General features: G+C 37.5%; 1 protein-coding gene across 2 annotated transcripts in view; it reads left to right on the top strand.

The window, feature by feature from the left end:
- The window catches only part of LOC149805436 (eIF-2-alpha kinase GCN2-like), a 205,557-nt gene that overhangs the window by 135,060 nt on the left and 50,854 nt on the right, over positions 1-19,643 (top strand). For both annotated transcript variants that reach the window (XR_016419665.1, XM_089950017.1), the window contains exons 28-33: positions 4,766-4,882; positions 5,462-5,614; positions 6,146-6,226; positions 7,662-7,796; positions 8,234-8,350; positions 11,549-11,683. Coding sequence is in view for 1 of the 2 variants with exons in the window: in XM_089950017.1 (XP_089806143.1) it covers positions 4,766-4,882; positions 5,462-5,614; positions 6,146-6,226; positions 7,662-7,796; positions 8,234-8,350; positions 11,549-11,683 (738 nt within the window). In the remaining variant the exon portion in view is untranslated. The remainder of the gene's footprint in view (positions 1-4,765; positions 4,883-5,461; positions 5,615-6,145; positions 6,227-7,661; positions 7,797-8,233; positions 8,351-11,548; positions 11,684-19,643) is intronic.

The raw sequence follows: 19,643 nt of genomic DNA, 5'->3' as shown, positions 1-19,643 counted from the left end.
AGCTCAAATTTTTGTCAGTGGTCCTACAATTGCCATACACCATTATTTCATTTGGACACCCCAGCAGTCAACCATGATGTCACAGCTTTGGGGATGATATAGCCAAACCTCATATGTATGGATTGGATGGCTTTTAATGACCTCAGCAGTTTATATGCAATATCATAGCCATGGGCTTTATGTTGGACTTAGTATATATGGCTATCATCCAACAGGCAGATCATAGCCTCTATTCTCTCACCCCAAATTCCACAGGACATTCGTGGGAGTCAATCTCAGAATAATAACAGAGCTGCTCAAGACACCTTAGCCAGTGCCATAAAAGCAGCTACAAATTTACAGTTGGTGGAACAAGATGCAGTGTTCTCTACCTCCACCTTCCTTAAGGATCACCATAAGGCCAAACTACAATTGCAGCCTTTTTACTCCAGTCTCCTTTTTAACAGCCCACAAAAAGAAGTCCACAAAAAAGCCACCAAGAAGCCCATTTTCCCTCCCCTACAATCGCAGCATTGATTCAGGCACATTTGGGGAAATCAGAATAAGGAAACAAGGGACTCACCCAGGACACAAACTTCTGAGAATCTGTTCCACCTGTTGAATGCCACAGTTCTCACAAACCAAAGTAGATAAAAGACAGAGAGGAAGTGATCGCTTGCAACGTTTCGCTACATGACTGCCTCCATACATTCATACTCCTTGGTCCTCAATGAAAACATGGCACCACATTTCAGTTGTCATTCAAGAGGGAGACTTTACAATCAGTGTGAACTTAAAAAGACATATCTTCATATCGCTATTGACAAGGCTTCCAGGAAGTTACTGTGATTCGCCTAGAACGACATTGTATACCAAGACAGAGCATTCCTATTTGGACTCAACATCAGTCCTGGGTCTTCACTTATTTGATGAATCGAGTAATGGCTCTCTATGGTGGCAGTGTCAAGTTAGCTGGATGACATCCTGCATAACATCAGATGAAATATATCTTAGAACACGACATGATGACCCTTGTTACACTGCTTACCAGTCTGGGGTTTCTTGTCAACCAGGACTAATCCGACCTAGAACCATCTCAGCAATTTGTTCATCTAGGTATAGAGTTGGACTTATGGGTAAACAGAGTACGTCTCCCACAGGAACATGCATTGAAAATCCAGACTATGGTGGCTTCTTTACTCTCAGGGCTAAACTCTGTCCACACAGGAATTCCTTTGTTTACTAAGCTTTCTCAACACAGCAGCGGACCTCATCGTCTTAGGTCACCTGTATATGTGCCCATTACTAATGATTCTTTACTTTGAATGGAGGCCAAAATTGTAAGCACTTAACCAGGCTCTTACCATCTGCACAAATAAGAGGAACCATCTGCGAAATAGGATTAACATAACTTGGCTCATGGTGGGTATACCTCTGCAAGTACAACCGCTAGAAATCACCATGTCTACAGATGCAGGTACATAAGGCTAGTTGGCACACCTACTGTTGTCTTCCTTGTACAGTGTGGTCTCCCCAGGAGTGGTATCTGCATATGAATATACTAGAGGTGAAGGCCATTTTGAAAGCATTTCACTAGTGGCAGGAATATTTAAATGAAAAGGAAAACTTCATTCTATCTGACAACTCTGCAGTGATGACTAAGGCCTTTGCATTCTGGTGTGGGACTTTCAAAATTGGCATCATCAACAACAAATCCGCTTACAAGTTCACCATATTTCAGGATGACTAAACCTGCTAGCATATTCTTTGTCCCTGAACAGTCAACTAATACAGACAATGGTCTCTCCATCCATAGGTTTTCAATCAGATATGTGACTGGTGGCACCAACCATTGGTGGACATGTATGCAACAAGGCGGAATATCAAACTCGCAACCTATGTCTCACCAGTTTCAGGATCCAGATGTCCATAGATTTGAACAACCTGAACATACTCCTACCCTCCAACACCTTTGATTCCAATGGTGATACAGAATGCAAGATAATCGGAGTATTGCCTCATCCTCATTGCACCACTCAGATAGGAGAAGTCGTGGATCAACAGCCTCATCAATCTCACAGTGGAAATTCCTCATAAAATCAAGATTTTCCCTCTTCTGCTTAAAAAACCATGACAGCAGTTTCATCCTTATGCAGATTTACTGAACCTTCAGGTCTGTATCGTATTAAACAGGCCCTCAAAAATAAATTACTCTCACAACCAGTCATGGAGAGAATTGCTCGAGCAAGAATGCCCTCCACTCTAAAAGCATGCGAAAGCAAATGGTAAATTTTCACACAATGGTGTACACAAGAACACATCATACTTCTGCCTCAAATAATATATTTCCTCCTCTGACTCTTCAAAGAGAGAAAGTTAGCATCATTTACAATTAAAGGTTACTGCTCCATGATCGATGAACCTTTTATCATCATAGAAGAGAGGATATCGGACAAAACAAAGACTTATCCAAAGAACTTCTCCATCTCTGATTATACACAGCCAAAAATGTTGGCTCTGTCCCCAATGTGGAAGCTGTCATGGATTCTAACCTAGCTGAACAAGTCACCATTTGAACCACTTTTAGTCTCATCATTGCTTTAGCAATGGCTGGCAGAATCAGTTAAATACATACCCTATCAGTGGACCTGAATTTCCAACAGTTCTGACAAGACTGGTCAGTTTCAGGTTTCACTCATGACAGTTCTGACAAGGCTGGTCAGTTTTACTCATGACAGTTCTGACAAGACTGGTCAGTTTCACTCATGATGGTACCCTCTTTCATCACCAAGAACAGGCTCCCGTCCATGGGTAAGGAGACTTTTGTAATTTGGACACTTCAGCTCAAGATCACCAACTTGATCCTGTATGAGTTTGGAGGTGGTATCTTAAAAGGACAGAGCTACTGCAATGAGGGAGATCATGCCTATTATTACGTCTCAAAAAAGAACAGGAAGATATATCAGCACAGACTCTTTTGTTCTAGATAAAGTGGGTTGTTCACTCTGCATTTCGAGAAGTAACCCCAGCTCAAATAAAATTTTGTTAGCATCTTGGCTCAAGAGGTTAGAGCAGTTGCCACAAATATAGCATTTGACAGGAACTGTTCTTCTAAGTGACATTTTTCAGGCTGTGGGATGAAGATTGGAATTCACATTCTTGGGCTTTTATCTAAGAGATATTTCATCCCAAAGGGCTCTACTTGATCTAGTGGAACCTAAATCCGTGGCACAACAGGTCACCTTTCCAGGTGGTTCAACAGCTTCATAAGATGCAGCTTCTTGACTTAACTGGATGGTGGGGGGCATACATGCCAAGCATTACGCTTTTGGCATAATCATTATGCTATTTTTTAAATCAAATTACATCTTATGGTCACTTATATATAGATTATGCTTTTTTGATACATTGCAAAATAAACCAATAATAAAACAAAAAGTTGTTTTTGTCATTTTTATTATCATCTCTTTAATTCCACTCATTTAAAAATTTGAGAATATTCTTAAAAAGATGACTGCTACATAAGAATACTTTTCTTATTTGTTATTTATAGCAATTGTGAATGACCCGTTTCCAAGAAGACAGACAGGTATCTTCAAATATGAACTTTGCCTCACAGATTCATTAAGTTTGTTAGCTAGTTAGTTAGTGGACCAGTTTATGCTTTTAAAGAAAATGGCACCGGATGTTTAGTGAAACACTTTACAGTTTGAGTTATGTTATATGACAAAATATGTTAGAGCAGATGGTTCTTTTCAAACTTCAAAACGTGTCAGATCAGTAAAAGAACAAAACAACACAGCTTTACAAACTTTAAAAGAATTGATGATAATCATGTAATGCAGTGCTCTGAACACATGATTGTGCTCATTGCTTAATTCTAGTTCACAATCATTCAGCAAAAGTTACATGTTTTTCAGTATATTTTGTGTTTGTATGCTAATCCCTATGGATTTCACCCATTGTGACAAGAATTTTGACCAGATGCATGACCAACTTGGAAGCCAAAATGTATTTTTTTATACTTGCTGTAATATTGGCATGTAATATATAGATTACACTTTTTACACCTAAATTACACTTTTTTGCTACTTATAATGGCAGTAATTATGTTTATACCTCGTGGAGGGTTGCCATGTATGGATGAGAAGTTTCCCTATTTGAAGCTGCTCCCCAACAGCTGTAGGAAGAGAGAAAAGTTGGAAATAGAGATGAGTATACTTTCCTTAGAAGTGGAAAAACCCCTCCAGCTTGTAATGGTATATCTTCCAAAAGTCAATTCTAGATTTGCAAGGTCTCTTGTGGTGAGAGCATGCTTCTTAGCATGAGCGAAAGTGGTAACTGAGATGTTCACGTGATTTGGTGCCAATCCCTATACAGGGGAAGACCACTCTGCTTGACTTCTCCCTAGATGGACAGGTAACATTTAGCTTCTTTTAACCAAAAAGTCTTATCTGGGAGGGCTGGATTTGCAAGGTTGTAGTAGTTCTCCTAAGGTATTATGATTGGTAAGTATTTCGAAGAAATATATTTTACTAGAAAAATTGGTGTCATTATAATCAGTTATCCAGTTTTGATTTGAAGGTATGATTTGCTTAACAGTGAAAGCCACATTAACTGTATAGGCGGGGTTTTGTAATTGCTCCAAAAGTGTTAATTGCATGGATCAAAATATTCATTAGGAGGGCAATACTTGATTATCAGTACTATCTGTTTGAAATTTCAACTTTTTAACACTTGTACAATAATGAATGAGTTTAAAAAAATACTTGATATAATGTTTCAGAGAAGACATTATTATGTGCGGATCAACCATACATCATTATTGAAAGCTGCTTTGCTGCATGCAGGTGTAATTGAAAATCAGCACCTCACTGTTCTTGGCACTCTGACTGCTCTCAAGGTGAGTCCTTCTCCCCCTCCATCTATTATTTCTTCCTGCTCTCCTCTTGTTGATGCCCCACTATGACAAGAGTAGGTCATATAGTTTTCAGGCACCGTGGCAGGGCACATATGTCCCAGGAATAGATTTCTAGTCATCATCATCATAAATGTCATTAGGATTGTTATTAGGAATTTTGTGGGCACTTTTGGCTTCATTATTATGTAGATTTCCATGTGGATGTGTCCTAGTGAGTACAGTATTTGAGTACCAAATCTTGGTCACTGTGACCTATATTTCATACTTCATTAGGTATTGTCTTTTTGTCAGATTATGAGTCTTTTGAAACTCTTTAGTATTTTGCCCTCATATCATGCAACTCCAAACTCTTGTGCAGAACATTGCAGTTTGCATTATGATCTGTTTTAGATTGAAATTAATAAAAATATTTTCAGCAAATATTGTTTTGCCCATTGTTGTCATTATACATTATAATTATTGTTATCAGATATGTTTTTTATATCCTACAACAGCTATAGGGTCATTTTTCATGATGTTCTGATTTCTAATTGATGATTGATGTATTCATGTTCTTTTCAGAATGAAGGGAAGGATAAAGCCAAAATGAAAATTATGTCTGAGTGCTCACTGAATGACCAAGCTGTTACCAGCCTTCTACATTTGCTTGAAACAGAGGATTCTTTAAGCAAGGTGTCCAGTATGCTCAGATGTATAACAAAGACAAAGGGTCAGGTTAGTTTTCAAGTGCTACTGTAAACATTCATGTTTGTTCAGCTCACAGGTTATGTAAGTTTTCAAACATTTATTAACAGCTTTGCAGTGATTTAATTTTGAAGATCTGACACTTTTGAGAATACCTTGGCAAAAGTTATCAAAGGAACCTAGTTGACAGGAGAGAATTCATTGTAAGAAAGTTACCAGTATTTTTAGTTTACAAATCATGAATTAAAACCCAGATCACTGAATAGAAACTGTGATATCCAATACTTTGTACTTTGCAGGCAGGAACATTTGCCAAGTAAGGTCTACATGAAATAGAAACTGTGATATCCAATACTTTGTACTTTGCAGGCAGGAACATTTGCCAAGCAAGCTCTACATGAAATAGAAACTGTGATATCCAATACTTTGTACTTTGCCAAGCAAGGTCTACATGAAATAGAAACTGTGATATCCAATACTTTGTACTTTGCAGGCAGGAACACTAGCCAAGCAAGGTCTACATGAAATAGAAACTGATATCCAATGCTTTGTACTTTGCAGGCAGGAACACTAGCCAAGCAAGGTCTACATGAAATAGAAACTGTGATATCAAATGCTGAATCTCTTGGGCTCAAGTTACCAGTAAGTTTTACACAGTATTAAGGTTTTCATTAAATTGGATGCAACCAAGATATATGCTCCATTATTTATCACACCTGATAATCCCTAGAACTTAATTATTGTTTTTGCATGTATTTCAAGAAAATATTCTGTTTGTAGCAAGATAAATCCATCATCATCTCACAGAAACATTCTGGATGTGAAATGACTATTGATGTGCAAGTACAGCATAAGTTTCCTTCTTGACAGTGTCAGAATTTAGCTTTTCACATAATGTTAAAAACAAAAATGTTTTTGTTATGTAATGTTGTTGTGTCTGAATTTTTCATTTTTATTGAGAATGCATTGGCAAAGGCTCAGCATCACAATCATTTGGCAACCATGGGTTTGTGCATGTCCACATTCTAGACTGAACTCAGTGTTCAAAGGTTTTAAGATTAAACTAAATTTTAAAATTCTTACTTTCCTTTTATGTAAGTCGTTTCTGCCTAAATAAAAAGCAGCCTTGATAAAAAGAAGTCGCTTGTTTTTGATAGTCCTAGCTTGTTAATATGGTTATTTTATCTATCTCTTTCTTTCTCTCTCTCTCTCTCTCTCTATATATATATATATATATATATATATATATATATATATATATATATATATATATATATAGTCCTGATGAACTTGGTTAGGTTTTACATACAATTCGTTTCTTACTTGTCCTAGCTTGTGAACTTGATCAGTTTTCCTTACATTTTGTTCCTGCTTATTCTAGCTTGTGAATTTGGTTAGTTTTTCCATACATTTTGTTTCTTGCTAGTCCTAGCTAGTGAACTTGATTCTTTTTTCCATACATTTTGTGTTTTCACTGAGATTTTCCTCACTGGTATTATTCTGAGGAAACAGCATCAAATAAATCCCAGGTAAGATAGGATTTTTTTAAATGCACATTTCTTTTCTTAAAGGGTTGTTAATTTTCAGTTAACTTTGATCCCATGTTTTACTCAGCTTTCTAAAATGTATGGATACCTTTTTATCGGAACTTTAATAAACCCCTGTTTTAATTTTAGCATAAAGTTTATTCAGGAATGCATACCTGCACCAAAAGTACATGTAATTGACACCTGTTGGTCATTAATTTCAAGAGTGAAGCATTATCATTGTCTGCACAGAGGAATATTAAACATTGGGCAAGTGTATAAAGCATTGTTTCATGGCACTCTTGTTGGGATAAGGATATTCAGCTTTGGAAGACACATTGAAGCTTCAGTTCAAGTCAAATTGAGAATAATACAAATGGAGTTCAACTAACAACGTCCAGCAGAAATCAATTTATCTGTCTTTCACCATTGTCCTTACTGTTGTTTCTAGAATAGCCATCAATACTTTGAAAATCTTAGCGGACAAGTTTTGCCGCAGATTAAAATTCTTGTGAAGTATGTGAATATATAATATATGTGATGCATTTCAGGTGATGGTAAGCGTGGGATGGGTGTACAATATACAGCAGTATTCAGGTGTATATTACCAAGTGGCAGTAGATGTGAGAAAAAAGAATAGAACTTTTCCTGATGTCTTTGCAGCTGGAGGGCGATATAACAGCTTGGTATGAATAGATAAAGTTTTCAGAATTGAAGATATTTTGCTGACTTGTCCCTGTGGTTAACATTTTATGAAAAATGAAAAATTTTATTGATTTTGTTTCAAGTCACTTGACATTTCTGGCAGTTTATTCTTGGGTTATTTTCTGCTAAAAACTTGAGGATGTATCAGAGTAATAAGCAGTAACAAAGTAAAAATAACTTCTTCTAATAAAGACTTCCTTGGTCGATATAATTTTCTGATATTTGCCAAGTGGTATAAAAAATGTGAAAACTAACTTATTTTCTTATAAATCTCTATTTTTGCATGAAAAAGACAAATATAATGAATTTCATTGATAAATTTAAATTGATATACATTTTAAAAGTTGTTTATGGTACTAACTATATACCTCACTGTGAATGAGAATCATTTCAACAAGACGATCTCAATCTCTTTCAGATTGGCGGGTTTTGCTCCCCCGTTTTCTCCTCCAGCAAACCAGTGACAACCCACTATGGTGTGGGTGTCAGTTTTGCCTTCGAAAAAATTGTATCTGCCATGCTTGAGGAAGATGATGTAAGTATATTTTGCCTTTTAGTTTTGTTTCACCTACAAAGCATATGTGAGAAATAGGTATCATGGCTGTTATTGCATCATTGTTGTTGGTTGATTCATTGATTCCCATTATCATCAGTATAAAAACTTGTGCAGTAAGGAAACATGATGCATACATTCTTTCTGAGATTTTGACCTACTTTTATTGCTTTGATGTCTAGTTTTTGTGGATCATGCAGCAACAATGTAGGTCAAACCTTATCATCCACATGGTTTTGTTAAAGAGACCCTCTCGTAATGATTATAGTATGTATACTTTTCTTGTGGGTTTTTTTGTGGGGGCTAAGTAAAAAAAAATCTTTTTTATCTGTACAGCAGAACTGCTGATATTAAAAAGTCCTCCTGTTTAGTTGTCTGTCTGCCTTTACAATTCAAGAACATATTAATCCACCAAATTGTCAACATTTGTGCTACTTTCTTTTTTGAAAGATGCAACTCAAGTTTTACATTTTCTCTTTGCTAAATGTGTTGGAGGTTAAATAATTAATCATTATATTGATGTATTTGATACTTTGTTCATATCAATACAAGAAGTGAAGAACTGATACAAAATGATACTTACCCTATACAAGTTACTTTAATCTTCAGCAGTCATTATGGGTCAGGCTAGACTTGAATTTCAGGGAGAAATGACTTTTCGTTTTGGACAGAACAAGGAGAAGTGGGAGCAGATTCTCTTTGTGTTTGTGTGTGTGTGTGTGTGTGTGTGTGTGTGTGTGTGCATGCATGCATGTGTGCATGTTCATTCTCTTATTTGGATTATGCCCTCTATTTCACAGTATGCATATTTGCATGTAACATTGATTTTAAGGAATACTTTATTTTCAAGTAGAAGATTTTCTGAGTTGTATGTGTAGTATAAACATATCTGGTACACATATAAAAATTATCATATTCATATAATATACAATATATACAGTGTGTTTTGGCAATATTACTTTGAAAGAGAATAAAAGTTATACATTGTAATGAATTTTAACTGAGTAACTTGATTATGGTGTACATGCAAGTTAATAAAAATGCCTAGTCACCAACCTTTAATCAAGAATATATTTTGTTTACTTACTGAAAGTTCACTGTAGAATTTCACTTGAAATGATTTCTAAGCTTGTTCCAAACAGCTCCAGCACCATATACTTGTGAGCAAATGCACATGTCTTTAGATCATTCTGTTCATCCTAATTTCTTTGTTGCTGATAAAACATTGCCATAACTATTCCTAGATAACACACTGAAACATTAAAGTTGGTATATGAATGACTTAAACCCTTGTTTCCAACTGAAATTGACACAACCAACACTTGAGTGCATCTGTTTTTAGAATGAGGAGTTTTCTTACTGTAACCACTGACTTTATAGCTTTGTTACAACAGTCCATTGATAGGATTACAAATGTAAGGTTTCATTATTTTTCTGCATACTTTTAGTGACTTTAGGCATTGGTTAAATAATAATTACATTGCTGCTTTATTTTTCACATTTTCACATTGAGTTAAGTCAGAAAATAAGACCTCACAGCGTTCTCAAATTCCACAACATTGCATTGTCCCATACATTTCTGACCTACATAATTGCATTTTAAAGCTAAATCTTCAATAACATAATATTTAGACTTTGCTATCTGTGAATTGTATTTTTTTCCTGAATATATTAGCCCAGTGGTTTCAGATGTGAATTGTATTTTTTTCCTGAATATATTAGCCCAGTGGTTTAAGATGTGAATTGTATTTTTTTCCTGAATATATTAGCCCAATGGTTTAAGATGTGAATTGTATTTTTTCCTGAATATATTAGCCCAATGGTTTAAGATGTGAATTGTATTTTTTCCTGAATATATTAGCCCAATGGTTTAAGATGTGAATTGTATTTTTTCCTGAATATATTAGCCCAGTGGTTTAAGATGTGAATTGTATTGTTTTCCTGAATATATTAGCCCAGTGGTTTAAGATGTGAATTGTATTTTTTCCTGAATATATTAGCCCAGTGGTTTAAGATGTGAATTGTATTTTTTCCTGAATATATTAGCCCAATGGTTTAAGAAAACAGACAATTTAATAATATGGTACTTCCCAGACAAAGCCATGTCCACCATTATTTCTCCATGACAGGTTCACTTACAGTTTCAAACTGATTTTTTAAAGAAAATAATGTAAATGCATCTGTTAAAAATATTCAAATCCCCGATTCTATTCAGAAAACACAAATTGCTATTTTCATACTATTGTTTAAAATTTGAAGCACAAGTTTGTATGTGTTCATCATCAAAGGATAACTTGAGGAAGTCAGGCAGTCGTAGTTGCTAACTTACTTGGGAAAGGGGTAACAGTCAATCAGTTATCAAAACACATGCCTGTGAATGTGCAAGAGTTTGTTGCGCATTTGACTTAGTCACCCACTTTGCCTGTATCATGACTAATTATTAATTGTTTGCCTTTTATTTCTTTAAATTGAGAATTCACCTGAGACTGCTGTCACAGGCACATGTACTCATTTCTGTCAGTTTACACAAAAGACAACTGTTGAAAACACCCACTCATCTTCTACAAATTATTGTAAGGTGCCTAATTTACACTGTTTGAAATCTGCTCCATCCACCACTGCTGCCACCAGATTCCTGTTATTTTTTTTATCCCATCAGCATCAAGCCACTGATAACATATAACAGCACAAGGGAGACATTCCAGAGTTGTTCCTGTTGTATGATTTAAATTGTTTACTGATTATTTAGAATAAATGCGAGTCGGATTTACAAAAATAATTCTACTACCTGCCAGTTTATATCAATCAGGATTAAGATTGCGCCCCGAGTCAGCGAAAATTAATTATTGCTGTGTAAGATAATTAATTATGGTCTGTAAACTGCAAGTTTCTGAAACTTGACTGAATTATTTTGTATCTGTTTATTAGCTTGTTCATGCTTTGAGTAGTATCAATGAATACGGAATATCTAAGACTAAAAATCAGGAGCCACGACACCACTTTGTTGTATCCAGATCTGTGTTATAATGAAGCAGGATGTAATGGGGTTTCCTTATATTGATTATGAAGATATACCCACTGCATCTTCAACACTTCCTATAGATTATGCACTTTAGTATTAAATATTGGCAGATGCTGCCATTAATTGTTGAGATCAATTCATGTATATTTCTTCCCCAGTTTCCCACACCCAGTCCCTATGACATACTGGTGTGCACCATAGGCCGCAAACCACTGCTTAAAGACAGGATGAAACTCGTGAAGGAGTTGTGGAATGCTGGTCTTAGAGCGGAGCTTCTCCTGGAAACTTTAGAAGTAAGCAAACCAACTGTAGATTAGAATTTTTCATTTTTTTTCTTCACTCGTGTAAACAGAATTTTAGTATGCTTTTTGCATGAAGTACCATATTTACCATGTGTGTTGGGACACCATATTTATTGGGACACTGTAAAGTAGTTTTTCATGTGCACTGTATGTTCATGGACACATCATTTTTTCGAGTCGTAAGTTGTGGGACACCTTTTATATCATTTGAAAATTGCACGTCAAAAAATGCACTCCAACTAAAATTTTATTTAAAAAAATATAAAACTGTGTACTTGATAAAACTCTTTAATCCACTGCAGCAGCATCTCATCAACACAACCCTTTTCCTACACACGAACAATTCATTCTTTCGGTGCATGGATATTTTTTTTTTAGCTCTCTCATGCCATGAAAAATTGTTAAGAGGCAACACATCACCTGAAGCAGAAACTGCAAGGACTAAAGTCTGATTTTTTTCAAATCTGCACCAGTCATGCTAATTCTCACACTTTTGACCCCCATCTTATCATCAGTCCATCCAGGAATGCGATCAAAGTACACTAGAATTTCATCCAAGTTAATATTTTCGGCGAAATCAGCTGCTTCTCTTCTGGCCTTTACGAATTCATCACAAGATTTTTTTCTTGATATTCTTGTCGATGCTGGGTCATTGATGTCCGTTCACAAAGCACCATATTGTGTCACTTTAAAAATTGTTCCATTGTTTCAATTTATTTTCAAAATTCCTGTGAATACTGGTGAAAAGGAACCAAAATTCACCTCCATATCATGGCTGTCTTTGTATATTCAACAACAAAAAAATCAGCACACTTAAAAGAATCCACAGCTGGCTTTCGAGGTCAGCTTGCTTTGCAATAAAATAACCTTTGTATTCATATCCTTTATTTAAAAAAACGGCTTCAGAGTCAGCTTCCTAGGTCAGCTTGCTTTGTAATAAAAATAACCTTTGTCTTTGATATCCCGTCGGTAATTTCAAAGAAAGAGTTTACTGCCAGCTGTTTATTCACCACCCGGGCTTCTTTGTGCTTGGCATCTGTAGTTATAATTAATACAAAGGAGCATTTATGCCTGCGGGTAATTAAGTAATGATATTTTTGTAACCCGTACTAGCAAAAAGATTGTCACTTGCACGCAAGTGAATTTGTTTTCAAAAAGTTATTTTTATTTGCGAGATAATGTCATAGAGTAGACGTGGATATCATTCTATCTGGATTATTTTGCACCTAATACCGTGTCATGTGCGAATGGCAGTTGTCTTCAAGATATCTGTTGATTATTTCCCTCTTGTTTGCGATTTTGTTGGATCCAGTTTTCAGTTGGATAACATATTCAAACCTTTGAGCACAACCAAACACAATTTGTCTCTCAATGTTCATGTTCATGATCAATGTGGCACGTGTTATTGGACATAAGTGATGCAAGCTACAGTAAGGAAGCCTACGCTACATACACAGATTTCGAGAAAATATATTCTTTAATGCTGATGTTAAGAAAAGGAATAAATTGTAACAATACAAGGTTAGTTTCTTTCTTTTTATTATCAAATAAGCATTTTATCTATTTTATTGCAGTATGCAATGGGAGGGGAAGCACAAATGCAATACAAGTTTATTTTGTTTCTTAAGTCTAGGGAAATGTGATCTTGGTGAAAAAAAGTTTCACCATAAGTTCTGGGACAGAAAAAAATAATTATTTTATCATGTCCCAATATATGTGGTAAATACAGTATGCATATAAGTAAAAATGGTGTGATCTGTTACTACCTAATCCTGTCAAAAATATCCAAGTAGATAATTGACATACATTCATATATGTTCACACAGTGTTGGCTGGTATTATTTCTGAATAAAAGCATATAAACACCAGGTGTATGGTATGCCTGTATTTTACTACAATAACTGCATTGAGCATTGATTGTTTGCACCATTTCACCATTGGCTTTATAAAAACTAATACATTTGATTAGTTACATACTGTCTTTTGAAGGAAAATAGTTTGGCAAATGTTTCTTTTTGCCTCCTCTGCTAAGAGCAGGGACATCTTTATTTTGTTCAGTCCATCCAGCCCTCTGTCTGTCCCAAGAAGTTTGTTTTAACATTGCACAAAAACCACTAAACACAGACAAATGAAATACAGCCTGCATATTTGTATGTGTATACAGATGACCTATGTATATTTTCAAGCCATTATAATAATGGAGACTATTTCATTATGATTTATAAAAAGATATGCAAACTGGAAGACATGAAGTACTGTTAACACTTCATCTTAATTCAGATCTCTACAAAGAACCTGTTTATACAGCACAGTTCATGTGTCTGTTTTATTCCCATTGCTTTGTGGTGTGGGATAATGCTCCAACATCCCTTGGCAGGCAGTGGGAACTCAACCATGAAGGGGCAGGTTGACATTACTGATTGACATTTGAACAGCTATTGAATGAAGGCCTCCCAGGGAAAAACTGAGACATAGAATCAGATATCCTATGAAGAATGTCATCTTTATTTTGATTGTATATTTGGACAGTATAATATAATTTAAAAAGTCTTGTATATTCAGTATATGTATATTTATAAAAAGTTGATCAGATTCATTTGATTTAATAAATTCTAAACAAACTTGCACACAGACTGGAAGAGCTTTTCTTGAACAACATAAATTTATCCTACTGTTACAAAGGAAAAGTCAATTTCTGAGATATGGACAATCATATTCCAATTGACAACTGCTGCTTAAAAACAAAAACAGAGAACACCAAATTTACAATGAAATGTGAACTTGATGCTTAGTCCTTTAAGCAGTAATAAGAAGCAGTCACATGGCTAACTATACACAACTTTGAACTAGTTCATTTATATGGCTAGGATGTTCTTTCTGATCTGATAAATTATTTTTCTCTTTTGAATGCATTCCCAAATCACATTGCATTAGGAATATTAGCCTGCTACCTCACAAATCCAGCCCTACTAAAAGACAAAAATTGTCTTATTGTGTATTTTAGATAAACAAAGGGCAGTAGCTCTTGCCCATTACTTTCCTTTGATACCATCAGGTGTCACCAGTTTGTAGCTTTGCTGTGTCCTGAGACACACACAGTACAATAACCTTCGGACAGTCCAGCCATTTTCTGTGTTCCTATGGACTCATCCATTGTTCATTTTGCATTTATAATGCAGATTTATCGATCTACTGCAGGTGGTATGCATTATTTTAAGATTTCTGCCAATGTTTTGAGAGATTTGTCATTTGTCGCCACTGCATCTTGTAGGATCACTGTCCCACCACACTATTGTTGACCTTACACAAGGTCATTACGGTTTAGCATACATTTGACTTTATTCACTTGCTCCATCTGCTACGGAGTTCGTTAAAGCGAATTCTGAAATGCTGCTTGGTAATTATGCTTAATTTATTAATATTTCATGCTGTTTTAATAGAATGATTATTAACCAAGCATGCAGCATAAGTTTTAAACAGGGCCATAGGTTTCTGGTATGACAATTCACCGATCTGTTAATTACGACAGTGTTTTTAGTGACCTTGTAATTTCACACATTACTAGTTTCTGCTTTAGTTTATGTGTCTTGTATCATTTTAACATGTACCAATTAAACGTTTTACAGACCACTTCAGAGCATGGAAGTTTACCATGATTCCTGTTTTGTTTATGCTATGGATACATGTTTCTGTTACACAGCGTCCGTATCATGTGGTTACGAAAGTGTTTTGTTTCAGTGACCTAGTAATTTGAACTTGTTACTAGTTTGTGCATAGATGTGTTTCTTGTATCAGGGCATAGTAGCTTACCATGACTCTGGTTCGTTTTATACTATGTATATTGTTCCTTCTCTATTAACTATGCATTGTTCTTATGCTTAATATAGGACATACATTTATGATATGACACATTTACGGGTCTGCTTGTTATGGCAGTGTTTTAATGACCTAGTAATTTCATCCCTTTACTAGATTCTGCTTTAGTTTGTGTCTTTTGTGTCATTTCCTCAGAATATTTATTTAATTAATCTATATGCAATATCAAAGCATGGAAGTCTGCCATGACTCCTGCTTTGTTATGTTATGTAAACATTGTTTCTGATATACAGCAGCTATAATATGTAGTATGGCCTGCCAAGTTAGATGATTTATACTATTAGCTCGTTAGTCACATACTAATTTTCTATCTTTGCATTGTTTTCTCTCCTTTTGTGTCATTTCAGGAGGAATCTTTACTACAAGCATGGCATGCATGTGCACAAAAATCAACTTGTTCAGCATTGAAGGGAGCGAGCTAAATGTGCTGTGTTTGGTTGGAAAACACATGCAGTTCTGTTCTTCAGAACTCGGCAAAGGGGAAAGAGAGATGGTCGAGGTCACAGCAGGATACATCTGACATCCTTAGTCTCCACCCCAAATCAGCCTCAGTGGCAAGCCTTTTGGGGGTCGCTAATTTCCCCCCCAACCCCACCACCCCCCAGCTAAAGTTTGTTGCACTGAACCAACACATACTGTTATGTCAGGGGATGAAGAAGATAAAGGAGGGTACCATTCATCACTGCATAAGTTGCATCAATCGGTACAGCAGTCGAAGCCACAATCTCTGATTTGAGCAAAACATTAGGTGAATATTCCCCATTTTTAGGCAACCCAAATGGGGTAAGCCTCCACATATGTCAGAGCATGGTCTTTGGCCTGTAAGTCGGGGTGCATGGGATTTACGATTGATCAGCAGGACTCAAAGAATAATTATAATCATACTGCCACACCAACACCAGCTATCCAGCCAACACCAGCTGACATTACCAGCAGTCCAGCCATCACAGCATGAAGATCTCTTGGCCGGAATGGGTCAACTACACAATGTTTACGTGGATCTTAGTGACAGATCCATCCATCTAGGTGAGCAGATGGCAACATATCATTATTTCACTGGCGATTTTGATGAGAAATCTGCCCGTTCAGCCACGGCTTTGGAGCGGCCAACACAGGTGCATGCCAGACCGACATATATGCAGTGATGGTGCTGGAAAGGCCAGTAGCGCAGCGATGCCAATAGTACTGGAAAGGCCAGAAATACTGGCAGTGCTGGATAGGCTGGCAGTGCAGTGATGCTGACAGTGCAGGAAAGGATGGCAATGCAGACAATGCTAGAAAGGATGACATTGAGGCGATGCCGACAGTGCTGACTTTACTGGCAATACCAGATATTAGAGTACTCATGGCTTATTCTCAAGGGAGAGCTCATGTCCTGCACAGATATGACTGAGTGGAGTCATCAGGGTCACCCGTCATGACTTATGCTGAGCTTGAAACCAAACTAGATGAGAACCCGGCATACAGTAAGGGTGATGTGTCATCGATAGTCACGTGTGCACCCACATTGACCCCGTTCATGCAAGAGTACCTTAGCTGTATGAAACTGATTTGAGCTAACTGGACCTCCCTGTCCCCTCAGAAGGGTGGGGCTGATCCATGTCAGTTGGAGGGGCTTTGGTTTTTGTTCATCAACAATCCTCTCAACCCTCCACACGATACACCATCAGATCAGGAGATGGATACCTTACGATAACAGGTGCATAAGCTTAGGACATATTCCCCAGTGAGTTACTCAAGACTTGCTTTTGGCATGCAAACAGCAGATGGAGGACCATCATCGACTGGAATCTCCTCACCATATTCAAGACAGGGAAGGCGATGTCATTCCTCCTCCCTGTCTGATGTGGCGAGTATGTCATTAGTTAAGATCTGACATGTATACTTCCACTTCCCTATCCACCCAGTCTGTTGCTAGTTTCCATGTTTACCACAACACCATTTTCAACTCCCTGTTCTTTCCTTTGGCTCTCATCAACCCTTGGGCTTTCACTTACACTAGGGACTCTGCGATCTCCCCATTCCAGGCATCATCATCTGCATCAACAGCAGTGTACCTGGGCAGCATCTAAAGAAACACATGGTAAGTTCTATCCTACTCCAAGGCGGAACAATCTCCCTTCTCTGCTAGATTATCCAGGCTTTCTCATGAGCTGGGAAATTCAGACCTCCATATATCACAGAAATTGGGCATGGACTTCTTAACCAACCAGAATCTGGCCCATCCCCTTATGTTCGTACTCCCAGAATCGTCAAACTCTTCAAGTCCATTTGGACTTGGATTTCATTGGGAGAGTTCTTGCTGGCATTGGACTTCACCCTGCTTGGCCATCTCGTTTTGCAGGCCTTGCCAGCACATTGGCTGCCCGTTTTATGTCCTCTTAATCAAGCAGTCATGATCACACCTGAAATTTGATCATTCCCATGTCAGTGGGGCAATCCAAGCTGTCATGATCACACCTGAAGTTTGATCATTCCCATGTCAGTGGTGCAATCCAAGCTGGCTGAACAGTGGAATCCCACTGAAGAACCCCAAGCAGAAATGATATAAAGTACTGCCGCCAGTGAACAAGGCAAAAGTACCCACCTTTTGCTGACCTTCATTACCGTTAGCGACACTGGGGGAAACGGCCTCTATGCATCAATATCCTCGAAAAAAGGCTGTCATCAGTACCTTTCACTTATGTCAATATCGATCTTTGGAGCGAAATGGTCTTCTTTTGCTCTGACAACACTGTGGTGGTAACCTATATCCTCAGACAAGGAGGAACCAAACCACTTGTCCGGTGTTCTGATTTGGCATTTTTCTACATAGGTGCAACAATCTCCATATCAACATACAATTTAGCCACCTTCTGGCTGTCAAGAATCAATCCAGAAGTGGTCATGTCCTTCACATGGAATGTCTCCTCATCATTTGGTCATCACTTGGTTTCACACGCTTCAAGAGCATCCGATGATCGACCGCTTGGCGACAAGGTGGAATCAACAGCTACCCACCTTTTTCCTCCCAGTTCCAAACACAGCAGCTTGGGCCATGAGATGCACTGTCAGCCATCTGGGAGAGGTTGTGGGCCTGTGCCACCCCTCCTACGTTGCTACAATTACGGGGTCAGAATGGCAAGATGACTCTGACAGCCCCTTATTGAGGGTACAAGCTCTGTATCAGCAATCTATTTTTCCCAGTGATAATACACCCAGGAAGATTCTGGCCAACCTGAATCAACTGCCCTCTTCTTCTACATGCTCAACTTTTACCAGGACAGTCTTGCGAGTCAGACAATTCAAACCTTCATTTGTGGAGAGAATCTCGAGAGTAACCATCTAAATCGCCCATCTGCGTGCCTCAATCCCTCAGCTGGCTGACTTTCTCTAGCTCTGTTCTTGGAGGAGAAACAGTTGGACCCTAACTGTTACCAAAGGCTACTGCCCTATGATATTGGACAAATTCTGGCATCATGGCAACATGTCTGTGTGGGATAGAGACCTATTGGATCTTTTAGACAGTATTGGTCTCCTTGACCAATATCCCTTATTTGTCTCCAGAGGTATCCAATCAGTTTTTTTTTACCATGGCTAGATTCGAACCCCTTCAAACTTCTGGCCTACACATTACTAAAGTCACTATCATACAGACCATGTTTATTGATAGCTTTAGCTTCAGCATGCAGGGTAGGAGAGCTGCATCCCCTTTATGTTCATCAGAATTCTCTTCAGTTCAGATCGGAGGGTTCGGTGGTTCTCAAGATACCATAGACATTCATAGCCCAGAACAGATTACTGTCTGTTGGTAGTCAACCAGTGTCCCATTGTCCCTGCTCACCTTCTTCCATAACCAGGTCGAGAACAGCAGCCATGCAAGATTCTGTTTGTGCCCTTGGGGATCAATGATCATAGACACATTCCAGTATCATGGCAGACGTGACATTGGGCATAATTAAGATCTCTCAGATCTGTTAGACAATTCTGATCTTCAGCAACCAAAATCCATTACATTGTTTCCAAAATGTGATTTGTCTTGGGTTCTAAATTGGCTCAACTCAAGCAAGTTTGAACCACTAAAGTTCCTATCATA

The sequence above is a fragment of the Sinohyriopsis cumingii genome, chromosome 2, assembly GCF_028554795.1.
Source record: "Sinohyriopsis cumingii isolate HCF-2022 chromosome 2, ASM2855479v2, whole genome shotgun sequence".
Lineage (NCBI taxonomy): Eukaryota > Metazoa > Mollusca > Bivalvia > Unionida > Unionidae > Sinohyriopsis > Sinohyriopsis cumingii.
The sequence above is the reverse complement of the archived record's forward strand: the minus strand, read 5'-3'. Positions and strand labels throughout refer to the sequence as shown.